The sequence below is a fragment of the Lontra canadensis genome, unplaced genomic scaffold (genome assembly GCF_010015895.1).
Source record: "Lontra canadensis isolate GAN:19392208 unplaced genomic scaffold, GSC_riverotter_1.0 scaffold98, whole genome shotgun sequence".
NCBI classification, from domain to species: Eukaryota; Metazoa; Chordata; class Mammalia; order Carnivora; family Mustelidae; genus Lontra; species Lontra canadensis.
This window is the reverse complement of record NW_022631092.1, coordinates 5,557,076-5,573,963: the sequence shown is the minus strand read 5'-3', so window position 1 is coordinate 5,573,963 and position 16,888 is coordinate 5,557,076. Positions and strand designations below refer to the sequence as shown.

The following is a 16,888-nucleotide window of genomic DNA, read 5'->3' as shown; positions in this document are numbered from 1 at the left end:
TGCCTAGGCTGCTCTCTCCTTTCTGACTCCGGGGAAAAGGCCCACAGATTGAGGATGGGTCGAGTAGTGTTAACAGGCAGCAAAATAATGTGGAAGGCGGGAGAAGGGAAAGTGAACAACAGTGTGAAGTTAGGAGGCTTTTTCTGTTGTTTATGTCTTTCCTTGATTAGCAACACCCACCCAGTCAGGGGAGGTGATGGAGGGTCTGTCCTTACTTTACATGTGAACAACAACATAATCAGTGCGTGTTAAATGATTACCGGGGCTTGTTGTAGATAAAGCAGGCTAGGGCTTTGAGCCCCTCCACCTAAAATTCTTCGCCTGGATTCACAGGCGGATGCCCAGCACCGGCACAGGTATGTTCCACCTACCCCAGGACGCTGGGTGCTGGAATGCCCCCGATGCCGGCAGGGAGTGTTTTATTTTTATCCTGAAAGAGTTGTTTCTTGATATATGTTACGTACATCGCCTGGTGGGTACTTCATATGGATCCTGACACAGTTGTGTACCGAAAGGCCCCCATGGGCCCCTATCCTGGGTGCCTGCTTTTTTTTTTTTTTTTTTTTTAAGATTTTATTTATTTGATAGAGACACAACGAGAGAGGGAACACAGCAGGGAGAGTGGGAGAGGGAGAACCAGGCTTCCTGCCGAGCAGAGAGCCTGACTCGGGGCTCGATTCCAGGACCCTGGGATCATGAACCGAAGGCAGACGCTTAACAACTGAGCCACCCAGGTGCCCCAGGGGGTGCCCACTTCTGATGTAGCCCGGAGAACAGCTGTAGCTCTCTGTGCCGACAGATTCCCGGCAGAGTAGCTTTCCAGGGAAGAAATCTCTAGGCCTTGTCGTCTTCCCCAGGATTGTGTGAGAAGGGGCTGGCTCTTGCTGCCACTCCCACCTTATCTGACTCCTCACCCGGAGAACTTTAATGAGCTTTTCTTTCTCTGGTGGCTATCCTAGCTGTTGGGGACCAGTGAGTGACACCGGTCCTAAGTGGGCTGTTGCATGGAACTTCTTGTTTTCTTGAATGCTGCTGTATGTGAAGCCCTATGGAGGATACAGGATGGAGAAAGTGATTAAGGCACCTAGCAACATGCATGACATTCACTCGTTAGTTCATTTATTCATTTGGTGACTAGATACTGAGCTTTTCCTCTGTTTGGGTTGTGTCCCAAATGCTAGGAATGAAAAGATAAGACAGACAAGGTTCTGTCCTCAGTGATCTAGCAAAGGCACTGTTACGAAATGTTGTGGGCTTTGAGTAAATTATCAGCATTGTCATTAATATTAAGGCCATTAATAATGCAACAGCAGTGATGTTATTAATAGGATCACAAGTCGTCTACTATCTTGATGAGGTTTTGGGAAATGAGGGTTTATGTTATCATACTCAGGGTCTGTCTGCATTTCCCTGATGGCTCATTATCAAACCAGCAGACTTTTTTTTTTTTTTTTTTAAAGATTTTATTTATTTGTCAGGGACAGAGGGAGAGAGAGCGAGCGAGCACAGGCAGACAGAGAGGCAGAGGGAGAAGCAGGCTCCCTGCCGAGCAAGGAGCCCGATGTGGGACTTGATCCCAGGACACTGGGATCATGACCTGAGCCGAAGGCAGCCGCCTAACCAACTGAGCCACCCAGGCGTCCCATAACCAGCAGACTCTTGAGAATCAGGAAGCTCTGTTTTCTCTTGTGGCTAGAGGACACTAGGTATAAAGGTTCATCACTCCTCGCTGGCTTAGTACCACCGCCTGTATGGATTAGGAGTTTTGGCTCTGGCGTTCTGTATTCTGAGATTAGGGGCCCTGAGCATCTTTCTGGGGGTCCAGTCTGGGATCTCACTGGTACCAGTTCTCTTCCTGCCTGGTCTGACTGTTTAAAGAATTGCAGGATTCTTTAACTGTAAATAGAGGCATTATGGATTGGAGGAAGATTGACCAGTGCATTTTTTAGTATAATCTCTATTTTATTTTTTTCCCAGAGAACAGTCTTTCTTCAGTCCTTAAGGACTTAGCTTCTTACATGGGCTTTGGTAGGAGGACATGGGACAGCACCCTCAGTCGGGGTGGGGTGTTTGGTCCTACGATGCTTCATGAGAGCGATTCCGGACTACCTTCCTGTGGATGTGCGTTTCACACGCAGCTTGGGAAGCACGAAGGCATCGAAGACACTTGCTTTGGAAATGTCCTGACAGCAGTGGCCTCTACTGTGTTCCAAATAACGATATTCTTAACGGCCCTGTTCTTGGGCACGCAATAGGCACAGTTGGTGCAGCAAGGAGGCTGCCTGTGGCCGTGGCCCTTTTTGGCATGACTGTTATTCCTTCTTGGTCATCTTAGAAGTGAAGACCCAAGAGAGCCATTTTTTAAAAAAAGATTTTATTTATTCACAGAGGGAGTGCGTGCAAGCCGGGGAAGGGGTTAGATGCAGAGGGAGAGAGCCCAGAGCCTGATGCAGGGCTCCGTCTTAGGACCCTGAGATCATGACCTGAGCCCAGATCAAGAGTCAGACGCTTAACTGACACACATTTCCCCCCCGACCCCCATTTTTTTAATCACAGCTTTATTGAGATGTAATTCATATACCATTTATTTTACCCTTTAAGAGTGGATAATTCAGTGTTTTTAGTATATTCATAAAGTTGTGCAAGCCATAGCACTAATTCTAGAACAGTTTTGTCAACCCGGATAGAAACCATATACCCATTAGCAGTCACTCCCTGGTTGGTCCTTCTCCCAGCCATTGGCAGCTCCTCATGTACTTTCTGTCGCTGTGAATCTGCCGGTCACAGATATTTCATATAAATCGAATCCTAGAATATGTCGTATTTTGTGTCTGGTTTCTTTCACTTCGTGTGATGTTTTCAAGGTCCGTTCGTGTTGTAACATCCATCCCTTAGTGCTTCATTCTTTTTTATGATTGAATAATACTCCATTGTACGGAGCCACGTTTTATCTGTTCATGGGTTGAAGGACATGTGGGTGGTTTCCACCTTTGGGCTCTTAGGGATCTGGCTGCCATGAACATTTGTGTTCACATTTTGTGTGGGCATTTTTTCATTTGTCTTGGATACACACCTAGGAGGGGAATTACTGAGATACATGGTAACTCTGTGCTGAACTTTTTGAGAAACTGCCATACTGTTTCCAGACTGGCTGTGCGGTTGTATATATTCTCAGGAGTGCGTGATCATGATGGCAGTTTCTCCATACTCTGGCTAACATTTGTCATTATCATTTAAAAACAGGTTTTAGTCTTTTATTTATTTATTTATTTTTAAAAACTTTATTTTATTTTTTAGAGAGAGCTCCAGGGAGCATGTGTGAGCACAAGCGTGGGGGAGGGTGAAGTGGGAGGGAGAAGCAGAGTCCCCGCTGAGCAAGGAGTCTGCCTCAGGCTCAGCCCCAGGGATGACCTGAGCCATAGGCAGATGCTTAACTGACTGAACTTACCCAGGAGCTCCTATTTATTTTTTATTTTTATTTAAAAAAATTTTTTTTAAGATTCTATTTATTTGACACAGAGAGAGAGAGATCACAAGTAGGCAGGGAGGCAGACAGAGAGGAGGAAGCAGGCTCCCCGCTGAGCAGAGAGCCCGATGCAGGGCTCAATCCCAGGACCCCGAGATCATGACCTGAGCTAAAGGCAGAGGCTTTAACCCACTGAGCCACCCAGGCGCCCCTATTTATTTTATTTTATTTTATTTTTTGAAGATTTTATTTATTTATTTATTTATTTGACAGACAGAGATCACAGTAGGCAGACAGGCAGGCAGAGAGAGAGGAGGAAGCAGCCTCCTTGCTGAGCAGAGAGCCCGATGTGGGGTTTGATCCCAGGACTCTGGGATCATGACCTGAGCTGAAGGCAGAGGCTTTAACCCACTGAGCCACCCAGGTGCCCCATCCTATTTATTTTTTAAAAAAGCTTATTTAAGTAATCTCTACATCCAACTCAGGCCTCCAGCCCACAACCCTGAGATCAAGAGTCGCATGCTTCACGGACTGAGCCAGCCAGGCGCCCCCTACAGCTATGTGAAGATTTTTGTTGTTGTGATGCTTTTGGCCTAGCCATTGTAGTGGGTGTGAAGTGAGACCTCATTGTGGTTTTTGTTCACATTTCCTTAATGACTGTGGTGGTGAGTGTTTTTTCATGTGTTAATTGACCATTTGTAAATCTTTGGGAAAATGTCCATTCAAATTTTTGGCTTAATATTTAATGGTTTTTTTTTTTTTTTCTTTCTTGTAGAGTTAAAAGAGTTCTTTACATACTCTGGAGTCCTAGTCCCTTATCAGATAAATGATTTGCAGATATTTTCTCCCATTCTTTGGGCTTTCTTTTCACTGTTCTGATGGTATCTTTTGTAGGATACAAGTTTTTAATTTTGGTGAAGTCTGTTTTGTCTATTTCTTTTGTTGTATTGCTTTTGGTGTCATATCTGAGAAGCCATTGCCTAGTCCAAGGTCACATAGATTTGCTCCTGTATTGTTTTTTTCTTTGTTCTTTTTTAATTTTTTTTTTTTAAGATTTCATTGATTTATTTGAGAGCGAGAGCGCGCACATGATGGGGGGAAGGGCCAGAGGGAGGAAGAGAAGGAGACTCCCCCTGAGCAGGGAGCCTGATGTGGGACTCAATCCCAGGACCCTGAGATCATGACCTGAGCTGAGGGCAGATGCTTAACTGACTGAGCCACCCAGGTGCCCCATGCCTATGTCAACTTTTTTAAAAAAGATTTATTTATTTGAGATAGAGCAAAAATGAGAGAGAGAGAGAGAGAGAGAGAGAGCGAGAGAGCGCGTGCGCAGGCATGCGCACAAGTGGTGGGGGAGGGGGGGCAGCAGCAGAGGGAGAAGCAGCTTCCCTGCCAAGCAGGGAGCCCAGTGTGGGGCTGGATCCCAGGACTCTGGGATAATGACCTGAGCCAAAGGCAGTTGCTTAACCAACTGAGCCACTCAGGCGCCCCCTCCTATGTCATATTCTAAGAGTTTTATAGTTGTAGCTCTTTCATGACCACTAAATTGTACTGCCTAAAGCTTTGCAAGTTCCTCTTAGCGGTTTGCTGGGGATAAGGCTGGGTGGGAGCCTACATCCTGGAGCTTCTTTCCTTTGCTACCTTGACAGTTCAGTCAAGGATCTTGACCTTGGGAAGTTTTCTTGTAAGTTTTCTAACTGTTATGCAGTTTATATTTCTTTCTTTTCTTTTCTTTTTCTTCTTCTTCTTTTTTTTTGAAGGTAACGAATGAAGAGGACTTTATTAGGAAATTGGACTGTAAACCTGATCAGCATTTGAAGGTGGTTTCCATTTTTGGAAATACTGGTGATGGAAAGTCTCATACTCTCAACCACACTTTCTTTTATGGCCGTGAAGTCTTTAAAACTTCGCCTGCCCAGGAGTCCTGCACCGTGGGGGTGTGGGCAGCCTATGACCCGGTCCACAAAGTAGCAGTGATAGACACAGAAGGGCTCTTGGGGGCGACAGTGAATCTCAGCCAGAGAACACGGCTGCTGCTTAAGGTCCTGGCCATCTCAGACCTCGTCATCTATAGAACTCACGCAGACCGGCTGCATAATGACCTCTTCAAGTTCCTTGGGGACGCCTCAGAAGCTTACCTGAAGCACTTCACCAAGGAGCTCAAGGCTACCACTGCCCGCTGTGGGCTGGATGTCCCCTTGTCCACCCTGGGCCCTGCTGTTATCATTTTCCATGAGACTGTGCACACTCAGCTGCTGGGCTCTGGTGAGTAGACAGGGGACTGTCACGGATTGACCTTTCTGGGTACAAGGAGGCAGCCCTTGGGCTGCAATAGTAACTTGGTGGAGGAGGGGGATGGCCCAGCAAAGTTTCTGCCTGGGCAAGACCTGAAGGAGTGTTTAAAGAAGGGTGGGGTGAGCAACGGTGTCAAAATCCGGTCAAGATGGGGATTGAGGATTGAGGATTAATGACTGGCTTAGGCAGTATGGAGAGCCTTGGTGATCTGGAGAGGACCTGTTTCCCAGGGGTGGTGGGCATGGAAGCCTGATGAGGATAGCTTCAAGAGAGAACAGGGGAAGAATGAAGGTTGTGAGTATATTCCAGTCTTCGAAAGATTTGTGTTATAGAGGGAAGCAGACAAATGAAATGATGGCTAGAGGCTGATGCGGGATTTCAAGGGTTCCCCCCACTTCTTTAAATGGAAGCTGTGAGGTACTGTAGATGGTTGTGTGCTGGTGCAAAGGGAAGGGAACAGTGTGGCTAGAAGAGAGCAGAACCGTTGGGGTGAGGCCCATGTGGGTGTGTTGGCTTCAGAAGCATGGACAGTCTCTCCGTAAGCACAGGGGGGAAAGCAGAGTGTGTGGACACGGTTGCTGGTAATTAATTGTCTTACTGTTTCTATTCCCTGAGAAAAGTAGGAAGCAAAATTGTGACCTGAGGGAGGATGAGGGAGCAGTGCACAGTGCAGCAACAGTGATTGGACACCAGTGGGGACAGTAGTGTTAGCCCCTAACACAGTGGTCCCATTTACCTGTTCATTCAGTCAACGTAGTTTCTTCATTTTTTTTTTTTTAAAGGATAATGGGGGGAGGACAGAGAGAGAGAGAGAATCTGAAGCAGGCACCATACTCAGTGTGGAGCCCCACATGAGCCTCGATCTCACAACCCTGAGATCATGACCTGAGCTGAAATCAAGAGTCAGATGCTTAACTGACTGAGCCATCTGGGCGTCCCATCAGTTAACAAAGTTTTTTTCTTTTTTAAGATTTTACCTATTTATTTGAGAGAGTGGGCAAGAGAGAGAGCATGAGCAGAGGGAGGAGCAGAGGGAGAGAGAGAAGCCGACTTCCTGCTAAGCTGGGAAGCCTGACAGGGGCCTTGATCTCGGGACTCTGGGATCATGACCCGAGCGGAAGGCAGTCGCTTAACAGACCGAGCCACCCAGGTTCCCAGTCAATCAGGGTTCTTAAGTGGCACAATGCCATGTGCTGAGCCCTGGGGCACAGGGCCGAGAAAAGCAGTTCTCACCCTCGAATAGTTCCCTGTCTCATTGGGGAGACCTCACGGGTTCTCTTCTGGAGCGGATGTGGGTCCGGGAGCTGTGGGAGTGCAGAAGAGGAACTCTCCACACCTCCTGAGGGGGTGTGGGAAAGAGGAGGTGGGACTTGAACCTAGACATGTGGCTTGATAGGGCTGAAGAGGAAGGATGCTCTGGAAGGAGCAAACACCCGGTGGCTTATGGGGAGCAGGTTGTGTCTAGGAACCCTCAGGTGGTCCTGCCAGAGCCTCTGGAACTCACTTCCAGCCCCTCCGTGCGAGCCCCGCTCAGCAGCCAGGTGCTCCTCTCAGAAGCTCGCTTTATCGTTTAGATCATGCTGGACTCCTGCTTATATGCTGTCCATGCCTTTCTCGGCAAACTCATTACGATGTCCCCACTCTGAGTCCTGTCTGTGTCTCTGACCTCCTTCCCTTGTTACCCGCTTCCTCCCCTCCCGTTGCCCCGCGTGCCCCCACCATGTATGGGCTTACACCACCTCTGTGTACATTCCCGTCCAGTAGCCATGGCGCCAGCCTTTTCTGTGTTGCCACGTTGGCCTATGCTGCTCTGTCCCCCTTGGAGCCTTGGCTGATCATCCCCCGTAGGGTGGTCCTTCCTGCCCCTGAGTTTACACTCTTCCTGCATGGCTCTGTTCGTTTGCATCAGGACCGCTGTCACTGTCCGCGGTCCTCCTGTGTTTGCTCGCTTGCTTGTGTTTGTTTCTCTTCAATTACAACCGGAACTCACGAAGGCGGGAACCTTGCCCATCTTACTCACTGCTGTGTCTAAAGAGCCTGGATAAGTGCTTGACGCTCCGGTTTGTTGGTTCTCGCTGTGTCTGAAGCACGCATTGTAAGGGAGGGAATGCTGGAGATACTTGGGGGTCAGATTGTGGGTTGCCTTGACTCAGTTCTCATAGGACCGAAGGCCCTGAAGCATTTTAAGCAGGGAGTTACACGAGCGGATCTGTATTTTCCAAGGACCACACGGCAGCCTGTTGCAGGCTGAACCACTGAGGCATGCCTGGAGGCAGGGAGACCAGCTGGGACATTCACCATGGCGCTAGATGAGAAGTGATGGGAGCTGAGCTGGGCCAGTGACACAGGAGGGAAGTGGACAGACCAGGCCCATATTAAAGAGTTAGAATCAGAAGGACCAGGCTCTCGTGAAGGATGAGAAATTAAATGTTCTAGCAGAGTCTCCTTAGCAGGTGACTCTGAGGTAAGGGGAAAAGGTTGGAAGTACTGACTTGAGGATGCCTTCCGTGATCTACATTTTTTTTTTTTTTCAAGATTTTATTTATTTCAGAGTGAGAGAATGGGAGACAGAGAGGGCATGTGAGACCACAGGCAGGAGGGGGGCAGAGGGAGAGGGAGAAGCTGATTCCCTCCTGAGCAGGGAGTCTGTTGTGGGACTCAATCCCAAGACCCTGGGATCATGACTTGACCTGAAGGCAGATGCTTAACCAACTGAGCCATCCACGTGCCCTCTGTGATCTGCATTTTTATGCCACTTTGGATTTTTACATCCTTGGTAAGGGGGAGGTTTAATTTCTAGTTCAGAATTTTGAAATAATGAGCCCGTCATAAATAACTTTTTTCTTTTCTTCTTCTTCTTCTTCTTTTTTTTTTTGCGCTATATACCATATACTGTGATAGGTGGTTTTTAAAAAAATAAATGCTAACTTACTGTGTTCTTGTTATTTGGTCCAGTTAACAGCAGCCCCATTTTACAGATGAAGAAGCTGCACTCAAGAGAGCTTGAGTTATGTAACCAGAAGTTTTCCAGATAGTTGCAAAATTGGGGCTCAAAATAAGGTTTCCTAACTCCTAAATTCAGAGCTCTTTCTGGAATACTGTTGCTGCTTCTTGAAACTCGAAGATGGAACCAAGGCAGCCAGTTTACGCAGGGAAGGAGAAGAGGTGCCAGAATTGTGGGCAAATTGATAATTTGAGTTTTCTGTTTCAGACTTTCTGATTTTATATTGTTTAAATTAATTATTTAATTAATTAATTTAAAAAATAATTTATTTATTTACTTGACAGAGAGAGATCACAAGTAGGCAGAGAGACAGGCAGAGAGACAGGCAGAGAGAGGAGGAAGCAGGCTCCCCACTGAGCAGAGAGTCCGATGCGGGGCTCGATCCCAGGACCTTGGGATCATGACCTGAGCCGAAGGCAGAGGCTTTAACTCACTGAGCCACCCAGGCGCTCCTGTTTAATTTTATTTTAATTTCTTTTTTGGGGGGAGAAGGAGAGTGAGTGAGCAGTGAGGAGGGGCAGAGAGAGGAAGAGAGAGAATCTTAAGCAGGCAGAGCTCCATGTGGGGCTGGATCTCATCCCTGATGAGATCATGACCTGAGCTGAAATCAAGAGTCCAACGTTCAGTGGACCGAGCCATCCAGGTGTCCTGCTTTCTGATTTTATTTGATCCTGTTCTTTTTCTGGACAGAGGATTCTAGGTGGGAGTTAGTAGGCAAATGAATTCTCTGTTTCATAAATGAGGAGAACATAGAACCCATAATCACTAGGGAGCAGTGATTGTATATCCAGAGACCAGCTGTGAGATGATGTTGGGGAGGGATGGAGGGTGGCCAAGCTGGTACCTGGGTGGTGTTGGGAGGAGTCACTCCTTGGTGATTGATCCTGGGATACCCTGGGACCTAAAGTCACTGCCACAGGAAAAGATCAGGAGGAGATGGATTTAGGGATGAACTACAGAATTTTGGGCACTTCTTTTTGATGACTACACTTTCAAATTTGAGTAGGGCCATATCTCCAGTATTAATTGGAGTGATTTTGTGGTTGTTGTTAAAATACTAAAGGAAATTAAAAAGCCCTTCTAACATTTCTCTCCAGGATATTTATTTTTATTAATTTTTTTATTAATTTTTTTTAAAGATTTTATTTATTCATTTGACAGAGAAATCACAAGTAGGCAGAGGCAGAGAGAAGGGGGGGGAACGCAGGCTCCCTTCTGAGCAGAGAGCCCGATATGGGACTCGATCCCAGGACCCTGAGATCACGACCCGAGCCGAAGGCAGGGGCTTAACCCACTGAGCCACCCAGGTGCCCCTCTCCAGGATATTTATTGAATTCATCTGTACTACCACTCCACAAATTCTGCATAAAGATTGGTGAAACTACCCTCAGATACATTGGGAGCTTGTATATAGCTTTACCATCGGGAGACCAGCTGGTTCGAAGTGGTTGTTTATTTGAAATGTTCCTTAGTGCGGGGGGTGGGGTAGAGAAAATGTATTTTTTTTTTAATGCTTTGACCTGTTTGCATTTTTTTACAATGAGCAGATTAAAAGACTTTCCCTTGAAGTACAGTGTACATATAGAAGAGTGCACATCATATCACAAGTGTATTAATGTGATGAATTTTATAGTCTGTGAAAGCAGTAGCAGAACCTGACATGACATGCCAGCACTCACTTCCTGGGGAAGCCCTGCTCATGCTCCCTTCTGGTTAACGGTAACCTGAATTCTAAAAGCATAGATTAGTGGTGCCTGTTTATGTACTTTATTATATACATTCAGACTGTGTATTACTTTTATAATGCAAGACAGATTTTTTTTTTTTTAAAGAAAGGTCATTGTTCCTGTACCCGTTTCCTTGTCCAGATCACCCCTCAGAGGTACCAGAAAAGCTCATCCAGGACCGGTTCCGGAAGCTGGGCCGTTTCCCTGAAGCCTTCAGTTCCATTCACTACAAGGGAACGAGGACTTACAACCCTCCCACCGACTTCTCTGGACTGCGGCGGGCTTTGGAGCAGCAGCTAGAGAACAACACCACCCGTTCTCCCCGGCACCCGGGGGTCATCTTCAAAGCCCTGAAGGTCAGTGGGGCTCCTTCCCTGAGTGCCTTCCACTGGCGTACCAGTGGGTGGTAAGAACACTCAGCTCCCCTTTTGTTGGTGCTGGAGATTGGAAACTGGGGTGGAAAGCAAGATTGTAGGGAAAGGAAGCACCAGAGGAGAGTTCACACCTAATGAGTTAGAGCTCATCCTGCTACGGAACAAGGGCACAGAGGGATCTTGGGCTATTGTTAAAAAGTGACAGGTCCCCATGTTGGAGAAAAACCAGGCTTTCAGAAAGTAGGAAAAGCGTTCATTTCTGCGTGCTGTGGCCCAGCCCTGGTGAGTTGATCTTGCATTGAGGCTCAGTTACCTGAACAGGACTCACCTTTTTTTTTTTTTTAATCTATATTAATTAGGTTGTTCAGGAGGACAACTTTTTGTTATCACTGTAAATGGAGAATCAGTATCACAGGTAGAAATTTCCCAAGACAGAAAATATAGACACATGATAATAGTAATTGGTGTTTATTATATACCATCAGAGGACTCTATATGAATTAGTTCATTTAGTCCTTACACCAGCAGTGTGTGTGGCTGGCTCAGTCCGTAGAGCATTCAACTCTTGATCTTGGGGTTGTAGGTTCAAGCCCCACGTTGGGTGTAGAGATTGCTTAAAATTTTTTTTAAAGATTTTTTATTTATTTATTTGACAGAGAGAGACACAGTGAGAGAGGGAACACAAGCAGGAGGAGTGGGAGAGAGAGAAGCAGGCTTCCCACCGAGCAGGGAACCTGATGCGGGGCTCGATCCCAGGACCCAGGATCATGACCTGAGCCGAAGGCAGATGTGTAACCCACCGAGCCACCCAGGCGCCCCTAAAAATAAAATCTTAAAAAGAAAAAAATCCTCTCTCACCCCTTCCATGTGTTAATTGCTGTTTCGCAGCCTCATTTTGCAGGTGAGGACACCGAGGCACAGGGAGGTGAAGTGATTGGTTACACACAGTTACTAAGTAGCAACTCTGGCTGGTAAAGCCTGGCTGGTTTACTCTAGAGCTCCTTCTAACCAGCAAGAATCTTCTGCCTCGCAACAAATGTAATAACATACTATCTCCTCTCTAGGGACTGTTGCTCATGGAGGGTTCTGAGACTGGAGCTTGTTTTTTCTTTATTTAGAAGGGAGATGAGCAAGTGTTCAGGAGATGATAAAGATAATGCTATTACCCAGTTGGGACTTTCTCTTTAACAGAATCTGAAGTTCTGAAAGTGAACTTAAACAGGAGTAATTTCTTCTGTGGCGCTTGATGCTCTTCACTGTACCACCAAAGGCCCGTCCCACGCCCCTAAAATTCATGTTGTATACACCAGTGATGCTTCTTTTGGGAAACGTCTCCAAGCATCGTATCTTTGTCTTTTAAAATCAGGCGAATTGTTTTTGTTGTGTATCTCAGCAGTACTGTCAATATATTGTTTTGATAATCTAGTAAAATCCTGTTAGAAAGTGTCCTGCTTTTGCACAGATTTCATTTCCTCCGTCCTGGTGGTTGGTGCTCGGTTCTGTGTAACAGAGGGCCTTCCACCTGGGTGGGCTGCAAGCCCTGCACCAACAGTGGATGCTGTATAACCCATCTGGGGCCCTCAAGCCGTAAACCATTGCCCCTTCTTTGTCTTAGGCCTCCCAGGTATCTGGGTAGGTGGGATCACTGTGCTAGGTGGTATCACTTCCCTCCCATAGCAGTATGGCTTCTCTACCATTGCTGTGTCATGATAGCCATCAACAGGCCTGAAATCACTAAAACAGTAGCAGTGGGTGGGCGGCACAGAATGGATAATAGAAAAGTATAACTTAAAAAGTATTACTGATTATTGAAAATTGCCTTTTTTTTTTAAGAAAAAAATTTTTTAAGATTTTATTTATTTATTTGACAGAGAGAGAGATCACAAGTAGGCAGAGAAGCAGGCAGAGAGAGAGGGGGAAGCAGGCTCCCTGCCGAGCAGAGAGCCCAATGTGGGGCTCGATCCCAAGACCCTGAGGTTATGACCTGAGCCGAAGGCAGAGGCTTTAACCCACTGAGCCACCCAGGCGCCCCTGAAAATTGCCTTTGAGAATTGACTGGGTACTCTCAGTGAAATCTTGATGTCTTACCACAGTGCATTGGTCAAAGCATTCCCTGGGCCCATTAAAAGCTGGGAAGAGGGTTCCCAAAAGGAATGTCAAAGTTGTTGCTATCGTTAGGGGAATAGGAATTCTAAGTTTAGGGCAGGTTGTTGAGTGATCCAGTTTGTCTGAATTCATATCCTCTGGCTTACGTTAGGAATACAGGTTAAGGGTAGAAAACATTGGCTACTACAGTAGAGTTACAGTAAATGAAAACAAGGACCAACTACAGTCTTTCCACCTAGGAATAGCCATTGTTAACATTTTAGTATGTGCTCTTATAGTGCGTGTTCTGAGTGTTAAAAAAACAAAACAAAACATGTCGCTGGTCATCACATTAAAGATGTAAACTTGTAATCCTTTCCCCATGAAACTTCATAAACATTTTACTATATTGTTGTTATTAGTTTTTTAGTGAGTGAGTGAGCGAGTGGGGCAGGGGCAGAGGGAGAGGGAGAGAGGGAATCTTAATCTCCACACCCAGTGCAGCCCAGTGCAGGGCTCGAGCTCAGGACCCTGAGATCATGATCTGAGCTGAAACCAAGGGTCGGATGCTTAACTGACTGAGCCACCTGGTGGCCCCAGCGTTTTACTATATTATTATATGATTTTTATAAACAGTTTCGATAGCTGCACAATATTGCATTGTCTACATATACCCAAATAACAATTGTCGGACAAGAAATTATAAGTAAAATTTCTCTATTAAAAATAATACCACGAATAAATATCATGACAGCTCTTTCTATACCTGGAATTATTTTTCTGGGTTATATTCTCTTGAAGTAGATTGTGTCAGAGGTGTGTGTGTGTGTGTGTGTGTACACACAGCGAGTATGTATCGCATTTCTGTCATTTCACTAGTTGGACATGGAATCCTATTTAAGTACTTTGTTTATTTGGTGTCTTTTTTTTTTCTGTTTTGCCTATTTTTAGTATTTCAGGGATTTTACTTTGACACAGACTCTGATCTTTACTATATGTATGTATTTATTTTAGCATTCTTTTTAAAAAAGTTTTTTTTAAAGACTTTGTTTATCCATTTGACAGAGAGATCACAAGTAGGCAGAGAGGCAGGCAGAGAGAGAGGAGGAAGCAGGCTCGCTGCTGAGCAGAGAGCCTGATGTGGGGCTCAATTCCAGGACCCTGGGATCATGACCTGAGCTGAAGGCAGAGGCTTTAACCCACTGAGCCACCCAGGCACCCTATTTTAGCATTCTTTATAGTGAATTCCTCAAAGGGATCCCCTTGAATTCCTTCTTATAGTCTGCATTGTGGACAGTGCTTTGTTAGCATGCCTGCAGGCTTAGGATGGAGGAGCAGGACTGGAGCAGGTTCTTTGGGGCAGTGCTGGGCATGTGGGATCTGGAGAGAGGCTGGGAAATGTTGGCAGGATTGGATCTAGGGATATGAGGATGCTGTGAGGACTAGGGGATAGAGACTTGGGGCGGGGAGGGATAGGAAGGACAGCAGAGGAGAAGGGGATTTGATATAAGACGAGGCAGGCTCTGGTGCACGCAGAACAGAGTTTGGGCATATACTGATTGGCTCAATCCATTGGGTTTTTAGAAGGTTTGTAGTGGGGTACCCTATCACAATAAGTGAATTTGGGTAAATTGCATATGAGAGTTCCTTGTACCATTCTTGCAACTCTTCTACAAATTTGAAATTCTGTCAAAATGAAAAGTTATCCTTTAAACAAAGCTTGGGGGTTTTGCATTGTGGTTGCTTTAGGCTGGATGTTTGTGTCCTCCCAAAATTCCCATGTTGAAACCGTAATGCCCAGTGTGATGGTATCAGTGGGCCTTTGGGAGGTGATGGGTCATGAGGATGGAGCCCTTTTGAGTGAGATTAATGCCTTTGGAGAGAAGCCCCAGAGAGCTCCCTTGCCCTGTCCACTCAGTGAGCACATAGTGCAGAGGCACCATCTGTAAACCAGGGAGCAGTCCCTTCACCAGAACCTGACCTTGTTGGCATCTAGATCTTGGGCTTCTGTCCTCCAGATGTGTGAGAAACACATTTCTGTTTAGAAGCAATCCGGTCTGCGCTGTTTTATTTTAGCAGCCTCAAAGCACTGAAGACGGTGGTTAAAAGCTTGGGTTCTGGAGTCATACAGACTTGTGTTGGAATCCCAGTTGCTTGGTCTTGGCAACTTCCTTCATTTGTTTATTCATTCAACAAAGAAAAGAGCACACCCATGTGCTGGGTAGAGTTTGAGGTGCGGGGAAGTACAGTAGAGAACAAGATAGACAATAACCTTTGTCTTCCTCTTAGTCCTTCTTCAAACCTTTTTCCTCATCTGTAGAATAGGAATAATAAGAGAACGTTCCTAATGAAGTTGAGCTGAGGTTCAAATAGAATGGCACACTTGAAGAAACAAAGATGTGGCATATAGTAAATGTTGCATAAGCATTAAATAGGGTGGAGAATATTAAGAAAAAAATTTGTGGAAAGTGATTGTATTTGAACTATTCATGAAATGCATATTTCTGATTAGATTTGAGGTGAAGGTATACTTAGATGTTCTGGCAAATGTCCTTGAAATGGCTCAAAGATAGTCACAGTAGAAGATCACACCCCGGTATGGCAGACATCGTCAAAAGAGGCTGAGGCCATATACTGTGGTATACCAAGGGCTGTGAATCTGATCAGTATAAATTTTAACGAAGAGGCCAATGGCTGGGTTCTAGAGTTCTTAGGTTTTCTCTAAGCTAACACAGCTTGATGTTTAAATTAAATTGGCAGGGGCACGGAGTGCTGTGGGCAGTAATTAGTGCTCAGGGATTTTACCCTCAGGGGCCTTGGATGTCCTCCTCCCGGCCAGTTTGTTAGGCAATTTTGAGAAAAATAGTTACACTATGCTTATGAGGTGGTATGAGTCATGAAGTTTTCTGTAAATACACGGAGCCTGGTCAGCTGGAGTTGTGATGATTCTTGGTAACTGGTGTCCCCAGAGTTTCCCCTGGACCCTATATTTAGTTCTGTCCTCTGGGGCGGAGACTGGGGTGTGGGATCTGCTGCTTCTGTTCATGGAGTTACTCATTTCAAAATGCACGTTTTTGGCTCTCCCCAGGGAATTGTGGGGTTCTCTAACTTACTGACATCTTTGAAAAATTTGTTTTTATCTTTTTGGTTGTCACTTGGCTTTTAATCTCTTCTTTAAATCAGAACTTTGTTAATTTCCTGGTTATTGTTTTAACAGAAAACTACTTGTAAGGTCTGCATTAGGCGCATTGACCCACTAGAGTTTTTGTAGCTGTTCAGACACACTAACTGAAGTTTTCATAGTTCACAGCAGTGTAGAATAGAATGGCTGTCTTTTTTTTCAGTGATCTTTTTTTTTTAATTTGGCTTTCCTTTGTTTTATTTATTTCTATAAGGAGCATTGAATTCTTTTTGGAACAGAAGAATGGGGATGGGCATAAACAGATAAATTATCAGCGACAAACTGATTTGTTTGGCTTCCTGCTTCTCCCAGTTTTTCCTTTCTCTGTTTGGTATTCTTAGCCTTGTCCAATTACTCACAAACTCACTGAGTAAAAACACTTTGTGAAGGTCAGGGCTATGTTCTAATATGATAAATGAGATTTTTTTTTTCTATATGATTGTCTTTTTATTTTAGATAATATATACAGGATTACGGTCAGGAAAAAGTATATAAACTTTTGGGAAGATGGAGAGACAAATCACCTAAGAGGCTTGATCAAAACTGTGATGCACAAATGAAGAAATCTCAACTCTCTAGTAATCAAAGAAATGCAGAAGACAGCCCCAGCACTATGAGAGCAGACGTTGATAAGTCTGGCACTAAAATGTCAAAAAGGATGTGAAGCATTGTAAGCTCTTACAGACGGCCAGTTGAAGTTCAGATCAGTTACAACCACTTTGAAATGCCATTCAGAAATATCTAGTGTAGGTGAAG

The 16,888-nt window shown here is 45.3% G+C and overlaps 1 protein-coding gene across 1 annotated transcript in view; it reads left to right on the top strand.

Moving 5' to 3' along the window:
• The window catches only part of ZFYVE1 (zinc finger FYVE-type containing 1), a 56,726-nt gene that overhangs the window by 21,981 nt on the left and 17,857 nt on the right, over positions 1–16,888 (top strand). The window contains exons 2-3 of the mRNA XM_032837529.1: positions 5,227–5,731; positions 10,634–10,848. Coding sequence (XP_032693420.1) covers positions 5,227–5,731; positions 10,634–10,848 — 720 coding nt within the window. The remainder of the gene's footprint in view (positions 1–5,226; positions 5,732–10,633; positions 10,849–16,888) is intronic.